Source organism: Pseudopipra pipra, chromosome 1, assembly GCF_036250125.1.
Source record: "Pseudopipra pipra isolate bDixPip1 chromosome 1, bDixPip1.hap1, whole genome shotgun sequence".
Lineage (NCBI taxonomy): Eukaryota > Metazoa > Chordata > Aves > Passeriformes > Pipridae > Pseudopipra > Pseudopipra pipra.
In genome coordinates this window covers 85,854,342-85,875,838 of record NC_087549.1, presented here as the reverse complement: position 1 = coordinate 85,875,838, position 21,497 = coordinate 85,854,342, and the positions used below count along the sequence as shown (strand labels likewise).

The 21,497-nt window shown below is 43.5% G+C and overlaps 1 protein-coding gene across 3 annotated transcripts in view; it reads left to right on the top strand.

Moving 5' to 3' along the window:
- DUSP22 (dual specificity phosphatase 22) overlaps positions 1-21,497 on the top strand; it is a 44,135-nt gene continuing 22,638 nt past the window's right edge. The window contains exons 1-3 of one of the 3 annotated variants that reach the window (XM_064663078.1): positions 1-304; positions 6,274-6,307; positions 14,286-14,368. In XM_064663078.1, coding sequence (XP_064519148.1) covers positions 284-304; positions 6,274-6,307; positions 14,286-14,368 — 138 coding nt within the window. In that variant the 5' untranslated portion in view covers positions 1-283. Of the gene's footprint in view, positions 305-2,811; positions 3,212-6,273; positions 6,308-14,285; positions 14,369-21,497 lie in introns of those variants that run through there. The other 2 variants (XM_064663070.1, XM_064663087.1) reach the window with 2 other exon arrangements.

Here is a 21,497-nt window from a genome sequence, read left to right as displayed (position 1 = left end):
GCGCGGCCCCGCGGCTCGCGCCGCTCCCGAGGGCGGCCGAGCGGACGCCCGCCCCCAGCCGCCCGGCATCCAGGAGGGAGACACGGCCAGGGAGGGAGGGATGCGCCTCGCCCTGTCCGACAGCGGCGAGCAGAAGCCGCCCTTAATTAGCAATTAGCTCGTCCCCAGTCATCCACTCCCCCCCTTCCCCTCCGGCAAGCACTGTCCCATGCACGCCGACCCGCCGCCGGCAGCAGCGGCCGACGGCTTCTCCCGCGGTGCTGGCGTGCGGGTCGCTTAAGCCATGGGGAATGGGATGAACAAGGTAACGCGGTGGTGGCCGTGCGCGAGTGCATGTGCTTGGGCCCGGCGCGGCGGTGCCCGGGCTGGCGGTCCCTCCGCGCCTCGGGGCGGGAGGGATGCCGCGGCGCCTCCGCCTTTGTCTCGCCCGTGCGCGGCGGGCAGCCGCTCCCGAAACAAAGGCCTGGGCAGCAGAGGCTTTTCTCTTTCGACTTCGGGGGTCCCCCGCATCGGGGCGAGGGCGGAGGGACGGGGAGCGCGGCCGCGCCGCTCCCTCGGGGCGCGCCTCCTCCTCCTCCTCCTCCTCCTCCTCCTCCCCCCCCCCCTCCCCGGCCGCAGCGCGGGCGGGTGGCGGGAGGGGGGCCCTGGTTTCGGTGATGCGCGCCCGGGCTTCCCCTCCCCGGGCAAAGGGAGTTCCCAGCGGTCGCTGACGGCCGCAGTGCCCCCCGGCGCCGAGCTTCAGTGTCCCTTGTGTGTCCCCCCGCCCTGGGGGGCGGCCTGGGGCAGAGCCCGCACCCCCCGACCCGCGGCGGGACCCGGGGCTTTGGACTCTCAGCGAGCGCGGGGCTTGCTCCGTTCCCAGGGCGCGGAGCAGCCCGTGGATACGGGCTGTCGCTGTAGGGCTGGGCCCGGTGCCAGTGGGACAGGAAAGCGCGCGGCCCCAGTGGAGATCGCAGCGAGGAAGGAAGATGGATCTGTTTTGCGAAGGGTGTTGGCCTTTTGGCAGTGGGGGCTTATTGTGTGCCCGATTCCCCTGGCATGTCATGGTCGTTATCAAGGGACAACTGTGATTTTTCTCAGTATCTCCACCTCTGTTTTAAACCCAGGTTTGAAAGTGTGGTGGTAACTAGCCTTTTATATATAGCTTACTACGAGGAACAGGAGTTGAGTAATCTCTTCTCTCTTACATCCTGCTTTGAGTGCTTTGGGAGTAGCTTTGCTGCGTGCATGGCCTACGACAGAGCGGAGGAGAACAGCTAGAAATAGCTGCTCACATGTTGTCCCGGTCAGACATCCTTGCCCCTGGAAGTCAGATTGGTGAACGTCCAGAGTGCTTAGTGTGCCACCTGGAAGGTGAAGCCTTTTCATCCTATAGGTAGAGACATGGAAATAGGAACTTCAGGCAGAGGAAAGATCTGGCTGGTGAGGAATTGAGTTATTGGGTACGAGGTAGAACCTTCTTTGGTCTTTCTCTCCATTTTTGCTTTTGAAGTCTGGGGATGACATTGTGATATGTAGCCACTCGTTGCAGTCATCTTCTAGGAGTGACCAGTTAGGAAGAAACACAGCTAGAAAGACTCCTTTTAGGCTTCTGGTATGTTTGTAGTATTTTTCTACAAATGTTTGAAATTATCAAAATATTTAGAGGGACAGGATATGGGATGCTAAAATTGCAATCTGGAGAGAAAAAAAATAATCAAAAGGACAAGTGTTGGCCATTTGAAGCTGCATTAGATCTTGCTGTGGTACCATGTTGGGTAGGAATTGGCAATCTGTGACTGGCCAATTTGGTAATTTTAATTCTGTTAAATGTTGCCCTGGCATGTACCAGCCAGAGCTTTCAGGAGAAGCATAATACTATTTGGATTTTTCTCGCTTTTCTGATGACTGTATCCAAGAGGATGAGACATTCAGCATTTGGGAGGAACTGGCTCCTTTAAGGAGGCTGTAACCATGCTGGATACTGGCCATAAGGGTTTATTTTTTTAGGGGTCTCGCGTATGGGTCTGCTACTTGCCACCTTCAGAACGTGCCTCTGGATCATCTATTCATTTTGATCTCATGAATCAGCAAATGCTGGAGGGGCAAGGGGAGGCATGGAGTCATTAGCACAGATGCTGGTGGGTATTTGCTTGACTCAGCTTAGTCAGTCAATACAAATTGCTTTAGTTTCCAACTGAAATTTTTTTTTGTGGTTAAGCTATATACGGATGGTAGGAGAAAATAATCAGCTTATTCAGTTGTGGATTATTTCATTTAAGGAATCTCTTTGTACTGATGCCAAGGGAAGAGGATTAATGGTGACCTGTGATGGGTGTGGTAAGGAAGAGCTCCAGAGACTGCTACAGCCTGTGTGGCTGCTTTTGGAGCCTTTCTCAGTGGCATGGTTCCCTCCTTATTTTTCTGTCTCCTGATACTGATATATTTCATAGCAAATAGCAGTCTCACCTGACTTTGTGACCATTAGGGCTGATCAAGGGCTGGAGGTCTGGCATTCTTTTTAGATGGTGTTTGTCTTTTGTTGCTAGTTTTCTCTGTAATATTAGCCCTGCATAGTTTTTTTCCCTTCAGTCCACCCAAGCCTTCTGACTTTTCCCAAATTAAATTAAAAGCATTGGTTTACACATGCCCTTCTTATTCTGCTCAGAGAAGGAGAATTGGCTAGTGAATGTGCATTGACTTGGCTACTATTAATTTTCAATACTTTTTCTTACATCTGTTAAGTCAGAATGATTAATGGGGTCTGACTTGGACCCCAGGAAATTTTCTGGGTGGCCTGATTTGTCTTCATGCTTAATGTCTAACGTTGACTTGTATTCAAAGTTCAAGTTGAAGTCTGTGGTTGAAAAACTACGAAGATGTTTTCCAGGAGCTGAAGTCTAGCAGCTGAGATGGTGACAAGATTTCATTATTGGTGAACAGGATATGCTTAGTGAAGAGTTTTTCCTGGGTTTTAGTTGTTGCTCATCCCTGTTACAGTTAGCTGCCGGTTATTCGTGTAAACCCATCAGAAGGTTTGAGTGCTATCTCTACAAAAAGGGCAGATAAGCCTTCTTCATTGTAGGAGTGGATTTATGAGAAATTTAAACCAGTGTGGCTACTTAGAGCTGATGTAACCACTTTTATGGAAGTCAGATAAGCTATGCCAGTTCACGTCAGCAGCAAATATCCCTCCCTGATGCGTGCCACTCTCCTGTGGTCCTGGAGAAAGGTAGGCTTGTCTGTTCCTTTTAGCAGAGCCTGGCCATCTCTGAGAAAGCCCCATGAACTTCTCTGGAAGTTCATCAGTATTAATGCATCTAGAAGCAGCAAGGAGTTAGATGCTTTGTTACAAGCATTTGTCTGTATAGGAAACAGCAGTGAAGCAGCCCTTTAAGCCATTTTCCTGGAGGGTGTATTATCAGAGAGGACTGATGAGAAGCATTAGCAACTGGAGCAACCATTGTCTGTTGCAGGGCTCTGCAAGGTAGAGGATGTGAGCTGCTCTCACATGCGAGGTACAAATGAAGACAGGCATTGGTGTCCTTGTCCCTTGCTTGTGAATTCTTCTACATCTGTTACTTAGTCTGTGGTCATTTTCTCAATGTTTCGGATGATGTTTCAGATGATGTAAAGAGGCTACTGTTTTTATTCATAAAGCAGTGGTTGAAAAGTTCACAAAAACAACCACCTTATTTTTCTACTCTTCTGACTCCCACCCGTTCTCTCTCACACGCCCCTAGTAGCCATCGGCCTTCATTTTGCACAGCCCAGAGTTGCAGTTACTGAAGGCAGTGTGAGATGACACAGCTGAAGGTTCCCAGCCATAGTCGAGTGCTGAAGTATTAGTCAGCATGACACGAAGATTCACTTCTTTCCAGGTAGCTTTCACCCATAGTAATGTTTCTTGCTTCTAGAATGACTAGGACAACAGGGGTAACATCTGTCCTTGGTTGCAGGGTGTCCTAATTTCCTATCTAGTGTATAAGATTGCTTCATGGTGCACAAATGCAGACTTCTGGATTTTTCCTCCTTTGCCAACAAGAAACCTCATTTCTGCAACCCCCCGGTGTTTCGTGATACCTTCAATTTCTTATGTCTAAGCTTAATGACTGTGACTGGAAATTAAGCTTTTATCGTCTCTTGAGAGTGCACATTTGATGCAGAAATAGTGTCCTAGAGTCTAAAATGCTATAGTCTACAGTAGTGAGGGTGTGATTGGAGATTTGTGCTGCAGATAGGAAATACTAGGCAGCTGTTTAAAAATATCAGCAAGAGTTTTTGATTTTTTTATTTGTTACGCTGAAGTTGGTGATCTGGTTGCTGACATTCATTCATAACTTGACTCCCTTTTGCTTTAGAACATGATTTTGTTTCAAGAATTTGGCCTCTTTTGCAATGACTCTTCTGTACTGTCCTCTCTGGAGCAGCTACAGGCTTCTATTTACTAGCCTGGGATGCAGCCTTGGAGCTGCACTTCTAGCAGAGTCATCAAGTGTACTTAAATTATTGAATTGTCCATTGAAACCATGAGTCTTGTGCGTGTGGAAAGGGACCACAGGATGTTGTAAAGGTTCTTTTCCCTACTCGATACTCTGGCATTGGAAACTGCCCTGAGGATTTTTGCTGCCTTTGTAAGAATGTTGAATTTCTACAAATGGAGAGGGAAGGAAAGGGAAGAAAGCTGTCTGAGCTTGTCTTTGCAACACTTACAGGTGTGTATTTGTACCAGACTTAAGAACCATTTTCTTGACCAGGTAGTGTTGTCAATCAGCCCTTAATTTGCAAACAAGGGTCTACAAGCATCAAGCTCCATCAAGGGTCCTCGAGAAGCCATCGGGGGAGAACTGAGTTTAGAGAATTAGTTTGAGAACTGTGTTTAGAGCTGATGTGACACAGCAGGTAGAGAAAGATCACCCAGCAAAGCATAGAGGGAGGAATGTTTGCACAAGCTGAAGCTGCAGGGAGTACGAGAAGTGTTGCAGCCTTTCTGTTTTCTGCAAGGCGAGATAAATAACAGCGAACATGATGATGCTTTTATTGAACCAAAGTCCTGCAGTTAAAGCAGGTCAGAAGCTATTTTGCTGGCTCTTCTGCTGGCCTGCTAACCTTTGCATGGTGGATTGGTTTGCCTTTCAGCAGAAAGGCTGCAGTGAAACGGAGGCTGTAGTGATAATCCCTGATGAAAAGTCCTTCATGACTTTCGGAACTTCACGGCTGCTGGATCGAGCAAAATGGGTGGAGTTTTCCCTTTAAATAGCTGTCTGAGAGTCTGTTGCTGCTGTTGTGGTGACACTCGGGTGTTGCTAAGGGTTTAGGAAGTCAGCACTGACATATCTGTACTGGTGGTATGCTTAGCATGCACTGAAGAAAAATGGATCGTGTGGTTTCATCACCACAGTTCTGGTCTCTTCAAACTATGGGAGTGTGGGTCAGAGACTTCAGGTGGCAGATAACAAAATTCTTGACCAGAAAATGTGTGTTTGGGGGGTGTGTGTGGGTTTTTTTGAGGTCTTACTGCTCTTCCCAAGTTAAGAGGGTTATAAGAGGGTGGGAGGTGTAGCACTGTGGTGTCACCTGCCTCTGTGTATGTGCACGTGCCCTCAGACTGCACAGACTGGTCCTTGGGCAGACCTTGAGACTCCCAAATTAAACAGTGTCCTGTAATCGAGACCTGTGCAAGCTTCTGGCAGTGTTAGGATGAGTGGTTAGATCTGGAAGAGAAACACACAACTCATGGACTTTCAGCAGTTTCCTTTCTATGTGAACACAGAAGTCGTCGTTGTTCGCAATGATTTCCTATAAGAGCCCTACAGTGCTGCAGCCCTGACCTGCATGGCTTTGCACTTCAAAAGCCTCGAAGGATGTCATTTTGCAGGGCTTTGTCCAGTTTCTGTAGCAACTTTAGGCAAATCACCTTTGCTGTGTGAAGTTTCATCATTAGTTCCATGAGGGTAACTCTTACCCTGCTGGGGGGGCAGGGGGAAGGGTGTTTTTCGAGGCCCACTTCATATTTGTAAACCACATCTGCTATCCTTGGAGAGCCTCCATGATGTGAGAGTCCTCACGATTAACAACCCCTGGCTGCCAACAAACTCTGTCAAGGCATGGTTTGCCTAGAGCTGTTTAGTTTGAGAAGGTTGCAAAGAGGCATGAAATGTTGTCAGCATGTTTTAGATTGCATTTGACAATAGTCTGCTAAAGTAGTATGTTCCATCCTGTATGCAAATTGAACTTTGTCAAATTGTCTTACCACAAGATATCTATATTTGATACTATATTTCTTTCTCGCAGATTCTGCCTGGCTTGTTCATTGGCAACTTTAAAGGTAAGATTAGTTTTATCATTATCTCTAGGTTACTTAACAGGGGTCTTAAGGTGTTGTTTCACAGGCCCTTGGAATTCTCTGGCATCTCTGTAGCTTTTTAACCCCATCTTGCTTCATTTCTGGATTCACCTGGTAAACTTGAAGAAGAAGTCGTTTGCTCTCTCATCCGTGTGCTGTGCTGCGCTGCAAGTACTTAGAGAAAAGAAAAATGAATGCCATCTCCTTGGAGCATGCTTCAGCTGGAATTCCTAAACACTGGCCTGCTTTAAATGATTCTTGTGCTTGGCAGACAAGCCTGTGATCCAGGCAGATTCTTTGTAAGTCTTATTTCAAGCCCTCCTTATAAGTAAAGGCTTACTATGCCTCATGCTCATTGCTTTCATTATTTTGGTTATTTATAACAACTGCTAAAGACTTCTGTTATCACCGCTTGTGAGACTGATAGGTCTGCTGGTTGCAGTCTGACCACTGATACTTGTACTGTCCATGTTGCAGCTGTGAGTTTCTCTGGATTTTTTTCCTTTATGCATGAAGTTTATTTTCTGCGTAAAGAAAACCAGTCATATTTAGCAAACAGGAAACTTTATGTAGGCATCCAAATAAATGACCTGTTCTCAAAGCATTCTGTTAAGAGCAGTTCCAGCTGACACTCCCTACTCAGAAGTAAACCAGTTGTGCATGTACAGTTTTTTTTAATAGATGTAGACACCACATTTCCTATGCTTCGGTAAAATAGAGCAGGACTCGTAGGGACTACTGCTATATCCTGTCCTTCCTGGTCTGAGTGATACTACAAACAGTCTGTTAAGACTGGCAACATCTGCATTGGATTTAGATGGTGCTGCACATTCTCTCTGCCTCATACCCACCCTTCCTTCCTTGCCCCCCATCCCGAAACCTGTGAGTTCAGTGGTTTTTGCCTGATTTACCTGCCACTGGATCTACTGGCCCACACTGTGGGTCTAGTGCTTGCTGCCCCTTGGGAAGTGGAGCCAATCACCTTGGGAGGCAGCCCGGAGGTACATGTGAAGTTAAAAGCTGCCTTTTGCCACACCACAGATACAAGTACAAAGGCTAGCATGTAAGGGAGTTAATCATGCCATGGTAAGGAAAATGAGAGGATGGAGGTGAATTCGTATTGGTGGAAGTAGATAATAAAAGGAGAAATAAGAGACAAGTAGGAAAAAAGGAAAATAAGGCGAAGAGGATAGTTTTGAAAACACTTTGGATGAACTACTGCATGGGCTGATGACAAAATTAACTAACTTGGTCACAGCCATGTTGCTTCCTCTTTTTGTTTTCTTTGTCTGAAGTAATTTAGGAGAGGAGTGGAATTGGGAGGATGTTTGATACTGGAGTTCTTTAGGTTTCGAGCAGTCTGGCAAGGTGGGCAGGATGAGCTGTGGTAACATGGCAGTCAATCTGTCCCTCTCACTGTGGTCATCCTGCTAGTAAGCCCTTGACAGTCTGCCCTGGGGAGTGAAACTCAGCCAGAGCATCTGTTTGCTGGTGCAGTTCTGTTTTCAGTGGAAGGGAGTTGGCCAAGGTCGTGGAGTGAGTCAGCATCTCTGCCAGTGCTAGGGCCCATGACCCTCTCGCCTGTGCTACCCTGGCTGTTCAACTTTGCGCCTTGGGAACGGTCCCTAAATGGCATGTCAGGTCACTCCTGTGCGGATAGCACAGGCGTGCGCTGAAGGTGGTGTGAGTGGGCAGTGTTTCTGGGAGCCTAGCTGAAAGAAAAGCAGAGGGTGAAATGCTTCAGCTGCCTGCATAAGAGAGAGTAAAAGAGGAGCTGGTTTTAATCTCTGTGTTTGTGTTGTGGGGTCTGTTTTTTTTAAACAGATTAAAAAACACAAAAAGTTCATTTATTTACTGCTATGACTTTTGCTCATATTGCATTTAATCATTACGTTCTACCATCACAAGCATCTGATTCAATCTCAGATAAGCTACTGTACCTGGAGAGGAAGAGAGAAGAGAGGTGTTACTGTCCTTCACTAATACAAAAGCATACTTTTACAATTTTCACTTTTTTCTGCATCCCCTGCCACTCAACACCCCCCGGCCTCACTGCTTAGGAGCAGTTGCAATAAGCTCTCCATGCAGTGAAGTCATCCCATTTAGGAACAGGTTTATTACCAGTGTTTTTTTCTGGAGGAGTTTGATTACTGTGTTCTTGGAGCATGTTCTGATTTGTGGTACTTTTTCAAAAAGCGGCTGATTAGTTTTGAGACTGCTGAGAAATACTTGGCAGCATATACAGTTGGGACTGGTCAGAATGTCCTGATTTGGGCAGCTGAAATGACTAGATGCATATAAAGACATGGGTTTACAACATTATTTCCTGTAATGTACTTTTGACTAGTCTCCATTTCTTCAGCTTCTTCTTAGTAGCTTGAATTGAATAAAGTTGCATCTTGTCAGTAACAGGAGGAAACAACTGATTCCCTGGCTTTGTGCATCTCACCTGGATACAGGGCTGAGGGTCTGGGTCCTTGAACAGGGGCTAGAGAGGAGGGAGCTTCTCCAAAAGCTGAGTCAGAGGAATGTCTAAATTGCTCTGATGTGCCCTCTGGAGGATAGCCTTTCCCCAGTGGCACCTCGGGGACCCTTGTCAGGCAACAGTTTCCAGAGCTGTATCAAAATACCATTCTGCACACACTCTTGTCTCCCTCCTGCCTCAGAGACCTCTGGGGATACTGACAGACGGAGAAAAGGCACAGTTGTTCCAGATAGGTGCCTTCCTGCTGAGAGAAAGCATGGTGTTAGGGATGCTAAACACTGTAATTTCGGAGGGCTGTTGCCTGGAGAAGGCAGTCAGCAATTGTTCTGATTGGGGAATTATTATTCAATTTTCAGAAATATTTCTACTTTTAGGCCTAATCAACATAAAAACAATCTATGACAGAGCAGTGCGAACTCTTCTGCAGTTAACTGGGAGATAAACTGAGGCCCAGGAAAAACTAGTGAAATGAACCTGTGGTAGAAATGGGAACTGAGCTTGCTGCTTCTGTTTCATTTGCTGCTGCACAAACCTTTAAGCACATAGAATGAGAGGGGCTTTAATAACCACTTTAAGGGTGTTCAGGGTAGAAAGTTAGTGTAGTCCTGATTATGGAGAGCACTGAAATATCTCTTGAAATCCCCCTAGTCCACAGGGCTTGATTATGTATCTGAAAAACTTTCCTGAAAAAGCACGAATCTTGGCATGTGTTCAAGTGCTTTTTATCTTACAAGCTCATCAGTAGCACATTAAAATTGTGGTATGCTCCTGAGAGGGTGTATTTGAGATTGCACAGCTAGAGGGCAGAAAAAAATCAAGAAGAACCATAGGTGTCCGTACAAAATACCAAGACTGAGTCTGGTCTGTAAGCCCAGAAGGAAACAGAGCTCTTGGGCTTCTTCTGTGAAAGTGAAGGAGGAGTTATTTCTTTGCAAATGGGAGGGTAGGGTGCTAAGAGAGAAAAATGAGGGAAGAGAAAGAGGCAGTTAACTCTTCTTCCCGCCTCTAGTTTTGGGGAAAATTTGGTTTGTTTCTGTTGTACCTTAGAGATGAAATGCCTCAAAGACAAAGAATATACTATGGTACTGCAAGTCCTTGTGTCTTCTGCACTGGTGACCTGAGGTCTCTTGAAAGTCATCTGTGCTTACAATGAAAATGGGTGCTTTGTTCTTTACGGGATTGACAGGACAGCTTGTTTCTCTGCACAAATGGAAAAAAAATCCATTTCTTCTGATAACAGATCTAAATGGGTGCTCAGTTTGCTTCCAAACGAAAAGGTGTAGCAGTAGCAAGAACCAGGACGCAAGAGTGTTTCTACCTGCAGTATTAAAGAGCTTGTGTCCTGCCTTGCTTGTAATCATTCAAGGTTTTTCCAATGGAATATTTGGGGGTTTTTTAATATGAAGGGGAAAGCCACAATAAGAGGTTTAATTCCCCCCGAAGAGTCCAGTGTTGCTGTGGATGATCTGGAGAGTCTTGGGAAAGTTTTTGCTCTTCCCATTATTAAGCGTATAAAAAGGCAGTGTCCACCAAGTGGTTCTGCTGTGTTTCTAGATTCAATTAATTCCCATTATCATCTGCTTAATGTTGATTTTAAAGTTCCATTTTCTAAGATTTAATTTCAGGTACTGAAAACAGGAGAGGGTGAAGATACCATTCCCTTTTTCAGGTTCATCTTTTGAAGGAAGACAATTTATAGGTGCTCTGATTAAACAGAGTTTTGAACTCGTTTCCCCACCTTTCTCATTCCCCGAAAAAGTCCTTCCGAGAGGGTGGGTCGGAATATGTACTAGAACATAGTGTGAAGTGGAGAAAGGAGACATGGATCTTTTGTTCACGTGCTTAGTTTCTGTGTGTGTCTCTGTAAGTGCAGATAACGGGACTGGGAACAAAGCTCTCCTGATGGGGAAGGTTTTTCTTTTAGGTGTCCATCTCTAGTTCTCTCCAAAGCAGAAAATAAAGTTGCTTGATTTAAAAAAAACCCTACAACATCTGGTGATGATGAAACCGTAGTCTCTATACATCTGCAGATTAAGACTTAACACTGTTGTACGTAATGGGCTGACTTGCCTTCTTTAAGCACTTACCTCGGTTTTCTCTACTTAACCTAAAATGTTATACTGAAAACTTAATACTATCTTTCTGTGTTGTAGGAGTATGTTTGTCTTCTCAGACTTAAAAAGTCAGAAATGTGGGCTTTGGAGAATCAAGAAGGGAGGATGTCTTTAGTAGCTGGCTAATGGGAAGAGGGGTGACAAAATGAAAATAAACTGAAACTAATCTCACTTATTTTGTGGATGTATTTAAACTTCTAAATTCACAAGTGAGTTACAGTCAAGTGTTGCAGATCAGGCCCATATCACTGTAATGCTTTTTTGCCCCCCTATTCCTGGCAGCATGCTTTTGTATTTTATTGTTAGCAGTAGAGGTGGAAAAGACTCCACAGCTGTTTCTTTCCATCTGACTCTACAAAGGGAGAAATATTTATTCCTCACCTTGCATCTCTATGGAGGCACTAAAATACTAAAGTAAGAGAAAATGGTTGTAGGTACGTTTGAGACTTCACCACTCTAGTATTGGAGTCCTTCAGCCATTGATGTGTCATAATTGGAGTGGTTGGAACAGTGTTGTCTCCCTTTTGCTTATGGGGGATGGAAGCACACTGCACTAGGTGATTTGCTCCCCAGCCACACCATAAGGCTTCCCAGAGCTGCAGGGAAACAAATTCTGACAGCCCCCTGGTCCTATTTTGATGACTTCGGCATTGCTTTTACAATTAAGTGTTTCTAACTAGAAGTTGGAAATGGGTAGAGGTTGAACTAGGAGTCATAGAATCAAACTGAGGGAAAATAGGCTAAATGCAGGGGGAGAGAAGATGAGTTCCCCAGTGTGAATTGTGTCCTTTTGTGTGAGGAGTGATCTTCCAGAAGGCTTTACTCAGAAGTCCACATCAGCTGAGAAGCGTTTTGATGTATGAAACAGAATATTAGGTAACCTGCTGTAAAGAGTAATACCACATTTGAGAGACCCTTTAGAGGATGCACAAGATGAGCTCTGATAGGTAGGTTTGATCTTAAAGTTTGAAAATAGGGTGTTTCACACTGTGATTTCAAAATGTGAGCCTGCATGTGCTTGTATAGCAATGCGCTTCAGTGCTATAGTAAAGAAATTAGAATTGCTGTGGTGATGGTGGTTCTTTTGGCTTTTGGTGGTTCTTTACATAACCCTTTTTTTTTTTTTGTTATTTATGGTATGAGACCATGAGTGACAGGATATCTTATTTGTACTGCTGTTTAAATAGCTTTATCTATAGTATCTGTAGAGACTTACGCAGGTGCTGGGGAATTTCCCCTCTGTAAACTGTTTGAAATTTAGATCCAGATAATACAGTGGTTGGCTGGGAAGCTTTTTCTTCTTTACTTCAGTGATTTGAATGGTTGTTTCCTAAATATGTTGAGGACCTGCTGGTTACTCTGGGACGTAGATCTGGGATAGCCATTTCCAGCTTGTTTCTAGGAATATCTGAAATCTCACTGTATAGTTTTGATTTGCTGAAATTCCCTTAGCCTAAATCTTGGTTAACTGAAGAAATAAGATATTTCAGTCATTTTGAGTTTTACTGTGTCCACTAGGCCTTTCAGACTGGTTCAAAGCAGCCAACGTTTACTTTGGGTCATATCTTCTTTTAAAGAAATTTACCTTGTGTGGCAAGCCATTTCTTACCATGTAGGTCATATTGATAATTAGAGATTGGGGTCTCATTGTGCTAGGTATACATTAGTTTCATGAGTTCCAGCCAGCAGGCTCTGAAATCTGTTCTTAGTCTTTGTAAAACAGAAAGCAGTGATTTTTAGGGACACGTGGGCTGGTTTATGGGCTTCCAAATCCTTGCCTGCTTAGTTTTTCCATAAGGAATCAAGACTGTCCTATAAACTGTTAACAAAATATGAAGGTCAAGTGGATTAGAAGACCTCTCCTGGCAAACATGAGCATTTCTTCTTCGAAATGTTTACTCTGAGATTTTTAGGAAATTTTAATTGTTCTGTGCAGCTAGACATTAGTTCTGTTTCAGACAGAATTTGTGTTAATTCTCTTCTGAAGGGTTAGACGTCTGTGTTAATCGTGCAGGCTTGACCAGTAGTGAGTAAAATCAATGAAGTTTTCACTCTCCAATTTTTTACCTGTAGAAAAGCTTTCATTAGGATTGGGTTTAAATTTTGTTGCCTGTTACTGTGCTCACATGAATCTTGTCTATGTGACAGTATAATTAAATGTCCAGTTCCTCTTTGTGATGTAGAAAAGGCATTGAAACTTTATAGTAGGTGGATAAGATGACACAAGAGATGCTAATTGCACTCTTGCACGTACATAAAGAATGTACAGGTGATGCTATTGTTATTTTTGTACCTAGAGAGAGCCAGTTTGAAACCTTTGTGGTCAGTGCTCTTTTTTTGTGTGCAACCAGGCTAGTGTGAACAGATTGGATGGGCAGATTTCGAAGGCAGGTGTTCACATCACAAAACCACTGCTGTAATTGCCATGGTGTGCTGTGCCATTCTCAAGCAAAAGAGTCAAAAGTAAATGGACAAATGGATACACGCTAACTTTTACCTGTATTGGTGGTTCTTTCAGGTAATTTTCTGGCATGCTGATAGTTTAATATGGTGAAAGTTGCTCACTGATGACAGGTAGTCTATTTTAACTTTTTTTTCCTCATAGAAACAAGCCTATGCTTTCACGATATCTAGCATCAACTTTTCAGTCGCCCCAGTTTTCTTTCCAGTTTTGAATGTTAGAAACCCCTTGGTTACAGGTCTAGGAAACACCTTTTCATAAATGCACTTCCTTGCTGTAACATTTTACTTTTTCATACATTCGATATCGTTATCATCTTGATCTCTCTTTAGACTCTAAATTATGGTATGTATTGGCTAAATGCACATTTTTCCCTACTGGTTCACAGGAAGTAAGAATGTAGTTATTGTTTTGGCTTGTCCGTTAATAATTCAAGGAATATGGTTGGCTTACCTTCTCAGACCTGAATATCACAAAGTCTGTCTCCCAAGTGAAAATGTTCCTCCTGAAGGGGGATTTGTGGGTAGAGAGGAGGTAAACTATTTCTTGTACAGCTCTGACTGCGTGTTCAGATGGCCATCACCTGCACGGAAGCATGCATAAACTTATATTTCAGATGCAAAATACATGAAACTTCTGACTTAAAAACACATTCCTGAGTCACTTAAGCTTGTTCTTTATATAGTATGTAATTTGTTTTGGAGTTAGAAGTGTGTCTTCCCATTACCCACTGTGATTATGGTGTTCTAGAATAGCTGCATTTGGGGTTTTGCCTTACTTTATGAAGCTTCAAGAAAAATGTACCGATGATAGGTGGCTTTTCAACATGCACAATGGAAAGGGGAGTGGGCTATTTCGAGAGATTAAAAAATTTCTCTTCTTTTTTTCCCTCTGTCACAGATGCCCGAGATGTAGAACAATTGAGTAAGAATAACATTACGCACATTCTTTCAATCCATGACAGTGCCCGCCCTATGCTTGAGGTAAGAGGTGTGGGGGACTCCATAGTAAATCCTTACTTTGTAGTTGACTGCTACAGTCATCTCGGGGTTAATTTCTTGTTCTCTGCAATTGGTGTTTTGAGACTGATTTTCTTGACAGCTGTGGTTTTGGCATCCAGACACAGATTTTGCTGTAGCTGCTGTTATAACAACAAGAAATCTAACTGACAAAGGAAAAGAATTACAGTGTCAATGTACCAAAGTAATGGTATTATGTTATTAACTTAATAGTAAAGGTACGTTTCCTTCTCTGTGGAGTTCAAGCATCACATAAACAACATTCCATCTCCACTCCAACCCTACTTTGTACGTGGGCTCCTTTCTTGAATCTCTATAGCAGATGTCTGCCTAAGAGGTTTGCAGTCCTTTTCTATGTGAAATCGCCTTATTTACACTTGGGGTGTAGGAGAAATCAGTGATCCCCCTGATGTATTATATAAATACATCTAATATATCAGGGCATCTGTAGTCTCCAACGCTTTAATATAAAGTATTATTCCCCGTTTTACTACAGGAGAACTGATCTGAAGACCTGTAACTTGCTGTATTATCTTGAGGTGGGACCAGGCTACAGTTCTCCTGTGTTGGACTGTTATGCTTTCTTCTTTATACCAGCTTCCTTTGGAAAAAGGGGAGTCTGACTGGGCTTTGCTACACCGTAAAATCCTGCTATTTGATTTATGTCAGGAACTATTGTCCCCTAAAATTTGTTCATTGCTTCCTTGCATTCTACTTCTCATGAAATATGGCAAAATAGCAGGTAAGGCAGTTGCTGATGTTACCCCCCGTATGCTGCTGGGAATGTCTGCTTTTCATTCTCACCTAAAAAGTCTCTAGTGAATTCAGTCCTTAAAGTACAGGATTTCCTCCTGTCCCAGGCAAGTCAATAGGTAAGCCGAACAAAAAAGTGTCCCCAGTATATCACAATCAAAACCAATATCAAGGTAACGATGAATTCAGGGTTGACCTTGAACTTATAAATGTGCTGGACTAGAGTTTTAGGTGTTGACTTTGTTATACTGCCTATTTGATTTCTGTTGTGCCTGATACTTGTTAAGTCTGAAACAGACTGAATTTCAAGAGTGCTCTTAGTTGAAGAGAGAAACACTTGTGCTGAGTGAGGGAGGTATAATGTTGCCTGTAGGATGCTGGTCTTTAAAATGAATAGAAGATTGTTTTGTTTTATCATGATTAGATAAGTAGGGAGACTAATTATGGCACAGATCAGCTGCAGCCTCAGGCCAGTGTTTCTGGTAGTGGTGGTGGTTTTGGCAGCCCACACACCACCTCCGTACTTAATGGTGGTGCATCTGTTTGTGAGGCTGCATGGTAAATAGATCTGGGAGCTTTTGAGAGTTAAGTATAACCCAGTCACCATTTCTTCCTCTAACTACTGCCACAAAAGCCATGAAGGATTATATTTACCCAGATCTGTTCCCAATCTGGTTCATAACAGTGTCTCAAAAGTTACAGTGTCACGGGAACAAGCAGTGGCTGGTTGAGGATGAATCTGCTTTAATCACCCCTTCTTCCAACTGTGTCTTTGATTTTCTCAGCATGCAGTATAGTCCTTTATGTGATGGTGGTCTGGAAAAGAACTGTTAAAACTTCTCCCCAGTTCCTAAAGTAGTGGAAGGATTTCAAATTCCGCTTGTTTGGGAGCTGAGTTAATTTTAATTACTTTATCAGCCATGGTCTTACTGTGGTGATTGTTTGCAACTGAATGCTTCTGTTTAGGAACAACAGCCTGGAAAACTTCTGTTAGGTTTTGTTACTTCCTTTGTTATTTATATCCTTGCCAGATTGTAGGTAGGTTTGTTTTCAGTTTGTGTATCTGCATTGTGCTTGGGGACTGTTCTCATGTCTACTGAAATAAAATGGGAATGCTTTCCCTGTGTGTATCCCTCATCACCTTTCTCCTCAGATTTCACTCACAGAGTGACTATATTTGTGTTCAAAAATTCATTTGATGTTATTTGGACCTTTAAACATGCAATTGCAGTGATAAGAGAATATCTTTTGCCTGAGATTCCCTATTTTATGTGTATGTATTTATGTGAATGCTGATCACCTGTAAAAAGCTGCCTTTTCTTCAACTGTGGTAGTTGCCTTTGTCTTTTGCAAGCACTATTTTATCTCAAGTACTTCCTAGTCAGCCTGTAGGAAATGCTACAAATACTTTGTGAGACAAAGCTTTCTGAGCAAGCTAAGGAAGGTAAGCGTTTTTAGACATTAAAAAGCCAGTAGTGTTTTAGTAACTTGTCAACAGAGAGAATTTGACCTTTTTTGGCTGTCTGGGTTCCTGTGATATATATGTCTATCTCACAAAAAAACCTATAGATAACTGGTAGTGTGTACAAGAGAAAGGACTGCATACTGTATGGAACAAGGTGTGTTATTTCAGATGAAATGAGTAAGAACGGTGTCCAACAGCACCATGTGTGCTTCTGCAGAGGCACAGAGGCAGTAGCCTTGGTGAATCAAGTTGGCTCCTCTAGAGCACTTTGGATGGCTGCCCATGGAACAGTCACAGATGTTTTATAAATCCACACAAAAGCCATATACAGAGGAGAATAATTAGGTTTCTTGCCACCTGCTTTCTATTCTATTTCTCGAGAGTTCAGGATTTAAAATATCTGTTCAGAATGTGAGACACTGAAAGGTAGATAAGGAAACATGTCTCCAAGTGTGCTTTAAATAATAGTGTGTCTGGCAGTGACCTGTTTGGTCTATCCAACAGGTTGTCATCTGTCTGGACTTCTGTAAGGCCTTTGACGTGGTCCCCCACAACATCCTTCTCTAAACAGGAGAGATACGGATTTAGTGGCTGGACTGTGGTGGATGAGGAATTGGTTAGATGGTCTTATCCAGAGGGTAGTGGTCAATAGCTCAGTGTCCAGATGGAGATGAGTCATGAGTGGTGCCCCTCAGGAGTGTGTATCGGAACCAGTAATGTTCAATATCTTCATCAGTGATGTAGACAGTGGAACTGAGTGTACTGTCAGCAGATTTGCAGGTGATACCAAGCTGAGTGGTGTGGTTGACACACCTGAAGGATGGGATGCCATCCAGAGAGATCTGGACAAGCTCAAGAACTGGGCCTTTTGGAACCTCATGAGATTTAACAAGACCAAGTGCAAGGCGCTGGGTCAGGGCAACCCCTGGTATCAACACAGGCTGGGGGATGAACAGATCGAGAACGGCCGTGCGGAGAAGGAGTTGGGGTGCTGGTGAATGACAGGCTGGACATGAGCCAGCAATGTGTGTTTGCAACCCAGAAAATCAATTGTATTCTGGGCTGCATCAAAAGCAGTGTGGCCAGCAGGTTGAGGGAGGTGATTCTGCCCCTATTCTCCTCTCTGGTGAGACCTGGGGTATTGTGCACAGCTCTGAGGTCCCCAGGACAGGAAGAATGTGAACCTGTTAGAGCAGGCAGCAATTGCTGTGTGTAGCACAGCAAGGAGTACAGCATGAGTTCTGGGGGAGGGAGAGGTGCTCAGAGTTCTTCTGGTCAGATGGGTGCTCAGACCCTGTCCCAGAGAGGGATTATGCCCAGAGGCAGGGATGGATAGGGATTCTCTGGGTCCCCATGCAGAAAACCCACTTCAGAACTGTGTGCCATTGTGGCTGGCAAATGACAAGTCAGTTTTTGACTGGAAGTAACCATGAGGGTTAGTAATTGCTGAAATATATTTCCAGAGGCAATGGTGGGTTTTCTTGCATGCAGAGGTCTTTGAGCTTTGCATTCTATAGCCATATCATTTCACAGTCCTTGGTCTGTCTGAGACACTTTGAGGTGACAATCATGGGGACTGTTTTGTGCATTGCAGACACCTGTCCATCAGTCACAAAATGGACTGAAACTACCAACTTCTTTCACACAGTCCACCACACATTTGTCTGTTACCAGTAATGTTACTGCTGCTCTTGACCTGCACCAGAGGTTTGATCTAGTAAATGTATGAATCCCATTAGCAGTCGCCTGTGGTTGTGGAGTCCTTTGGCATTAATTTATTTATAGCATTATCATTGTCAAACTGACTACTGCTGCGTTGCAGGAAGCTTTGTACGCAGCACTCAGACATTGTAACGATCACACTAATGCAGATCTTAAATCAGTAAGAGTTTATGGGTGCATTCCTGTACTGTCCCTTCCCAGTGAAGCTTTCTGTTGTTCACTCTATGACAAACTGCATTAAGAGTGGCTTTTTGCATTTGTAGTGCTTCTGTGTGCATGTCAGTTTTCTTTCTTTGTTTTCTATTGCTACAGAATATTTGTTTTGTTTTTATTTTCAATATGTTGATTTTTTTTTCCCCATCACTTTACATAGTTAACCAGAGCACCTTCAGAGGACAGTTATCTGTTTTTTCTTTGTATTCTGATGTCATTAATAATATCAGCTTAATCTGGTACATGCAGAACACTGGTTTTCCCCTCTTTTTTCCTGAATTGATGACTACTTAAATAAAAATGTTGATATGGTAGGTGGGTGGAGGGACAGGGAAGGCAGAGAAGAGCTAATTGCTGACTGAACTGCCACGTGCAGTTTTGGGCACCACAATTAAAAAAAGATAATAAGCCATTAGAGAGTGTCCAAAGGAGGGCTATGAAGACGGTGAAGGGCCTTGAGGGGAAGCTGTATGAGGAGCGGCTGAGGTCACTTGGTCTGTTCAGCCTGGTGAAGTGGAGACTGAGGGGAAACCTCATTGCAGTCTACAACTTCCTCATGAGAAGAAGAGGAGGGGAAGGTACTGATCTGTTCACTCTTGTGACCAGTGACAGAACCTGAGGAAATGGCATGAAGCTGAGTCAAGGGAGGTTTAGGTTGGATATCAGGAAAAAGTTTTTCACCCAGAGGGTGGTTGAGTACTGAAACAGGCTCCCCAGGGAAGTGGTCACAGCACCCAGCCTGTCTGAGTTCAAAAAGCGTTTGGACAATGCTCTCAGGCACATAGTATGATTCTTGGGGTGTCGTATGCAAAACCAAAAGTTGGACTCAATGATCCTGATGGGACCCTTCCAACTCAGCATATTTTATGATCTTTCTTGTCCAGTCTGTTAGCTTGTGCAGACAGCACAACTTAAATGAACTATGTCTTTGGAAATAAAGAACTTCTTAGCCAGGTTGTCTTATAAAGAAGTTTAGATATTTTTTTCCTTGCAAATTCTAAAATTTTTGTCAGAGTAGAAATAGAGTTTCAAATACTCAGTGTCTAAGGAGCTGAACTGAAAGGGAAGAGCAGAGTTAAAAAACTGTGATAATCTTTTAGAACAATCTTTCATACTCAGTAAACAGTCATATGCATGAGTAGAATACACACAATGAAAAGATGCTGTAACTGGGACAAAACCAGTAAGTGTGAGGAAGAGAAGTTGTAGAAAAATAAAGATGCTACGGTGAAGCTGTGTAAGTTCTCTGCTCCTGTTTTATCTCTGCTGAATGCTGTGAAATACCTATTTTATAAGGTGTTAAGAATGAGCAGCTTGCAGCTGGGGAAATCACAAGAGGAAGTGCTGGATCAAGATTATGAATTTTAAAAAAAAGTGTGACTGGCTGGTAAATCCAGACCTGTGTAGGAAAGTGAAGAGCTAAATGGCTGAACATCTATAAAAACCTGAGAAATGTTTCTAAGATCAAATGGTCAGAGCCTGTGGACCTAGTACAGATAATACTTTCATATCAACTTGCATTAGATCTGGAATCTCGTTTCATATTTTTCAAGTCCGGCTGTATTTTGTAAATCTTATGCAGTTTTAGTTGAGCTTGATAGTTTTGCATGTTTACAGATGATCTTTAGACTATACATATGCAGTTCTTTTAGAAAAGGAAAGCAAACTGAATTATTATAGAAGAACTGAAGTGTCAGCTGTGGCACAATGCAAGTAATCTGCTTGGCATAGTTTGTAGATAGTATTTTTGCAGCTATTTTGGTTTTGACTATAGAAATTTATCATATCTGCTATTAGCACTTAATGTTTACTATCGGGGAACTTTTTGCCTCCTCTTCTTTAAGTTCTGTAATTCTTTCATTCCATCACCAGTTTGGGGAAACTGGTAATAGAAAGAAAACTTCTTTCTCTCATGACTGCACTTTCTGGATTGATTTTACATTTTTTGTGTGTGTGTAACAGGAATTACCCTGTGCTAAAACAAAAAGGAAAAATTTATGCCCCCCCATTCTCCCAGCTGATAACTTTGGAAGTGCTGAAAGCTGCTTTAGTGCTTTGTTCTGTAATCATAGATTCATAGAATGGTTTGGGTTGGAAGGGGACCTTAAAGATCATCTAGTTCCAACCCCCCTGCCATGGACAGGGACACCTTTTACTAGACCAGGTTGCTCAGAGCCCCATCCAGCCTGGCCTTGAACAATTCCAGGGACGGGGCATCCACAGCTTCTCTGGGCAACCTGTTCCAGTACCTCACCATCCTCATAGTAAAGAATTTCTCCCTAATATCCAATCTACACCTACTCTCTATCAGTCTGAAATCATTCTCCCTTGTCTTGTCACTACATGCTCTTGTAAAAGTCCTTCTCCTTTTTTTTTGTAAACTCTCTTCATGTACTGGAAGGCCACAATTAGGGCGCCCCAAAGCCTTCTCTTCTCCAGTCTGAACAATCCAAATTCTCTCAGCCTTTCCTCATAGGAGAGGTGCTTCTTCCCTCTAAACATCTTGGTGGCCCTCCTCTGGACTCGTTCTGACAGGTCCATGTCTTTCCTGTACTGGAGGCCTGTACTGTTAGAAGCTGGATGCAGCACTCCAGATGGGGTCTCACCAGAGCAGAGTAGAGGGGCAGAATCACCTCCCTCAACCTGCTGGCCACGCTGCTTTTGATGCAACCGAGGATGCAGTTGGCTTTCTGGGCTGCAAGTGCACATTGCTGGGCTGTGTTGAGCTTCTCATCCACCAGCATCCCCAAGTCCTTCTCTGCATGGCTGCTCTTGATCTGTTCATCCTTTACTATCTGAGGACTGTCCTCACACAGATAGTAGTCCAGAAAGAATTTATCTGGACTGAAAAGCATCACTGCTCAACACAAAATAACTAAATAGGGAAAAACTGGGAAACCAATCAGCCATACTTTTTAAAAAAAAAATAAATGCTTATTC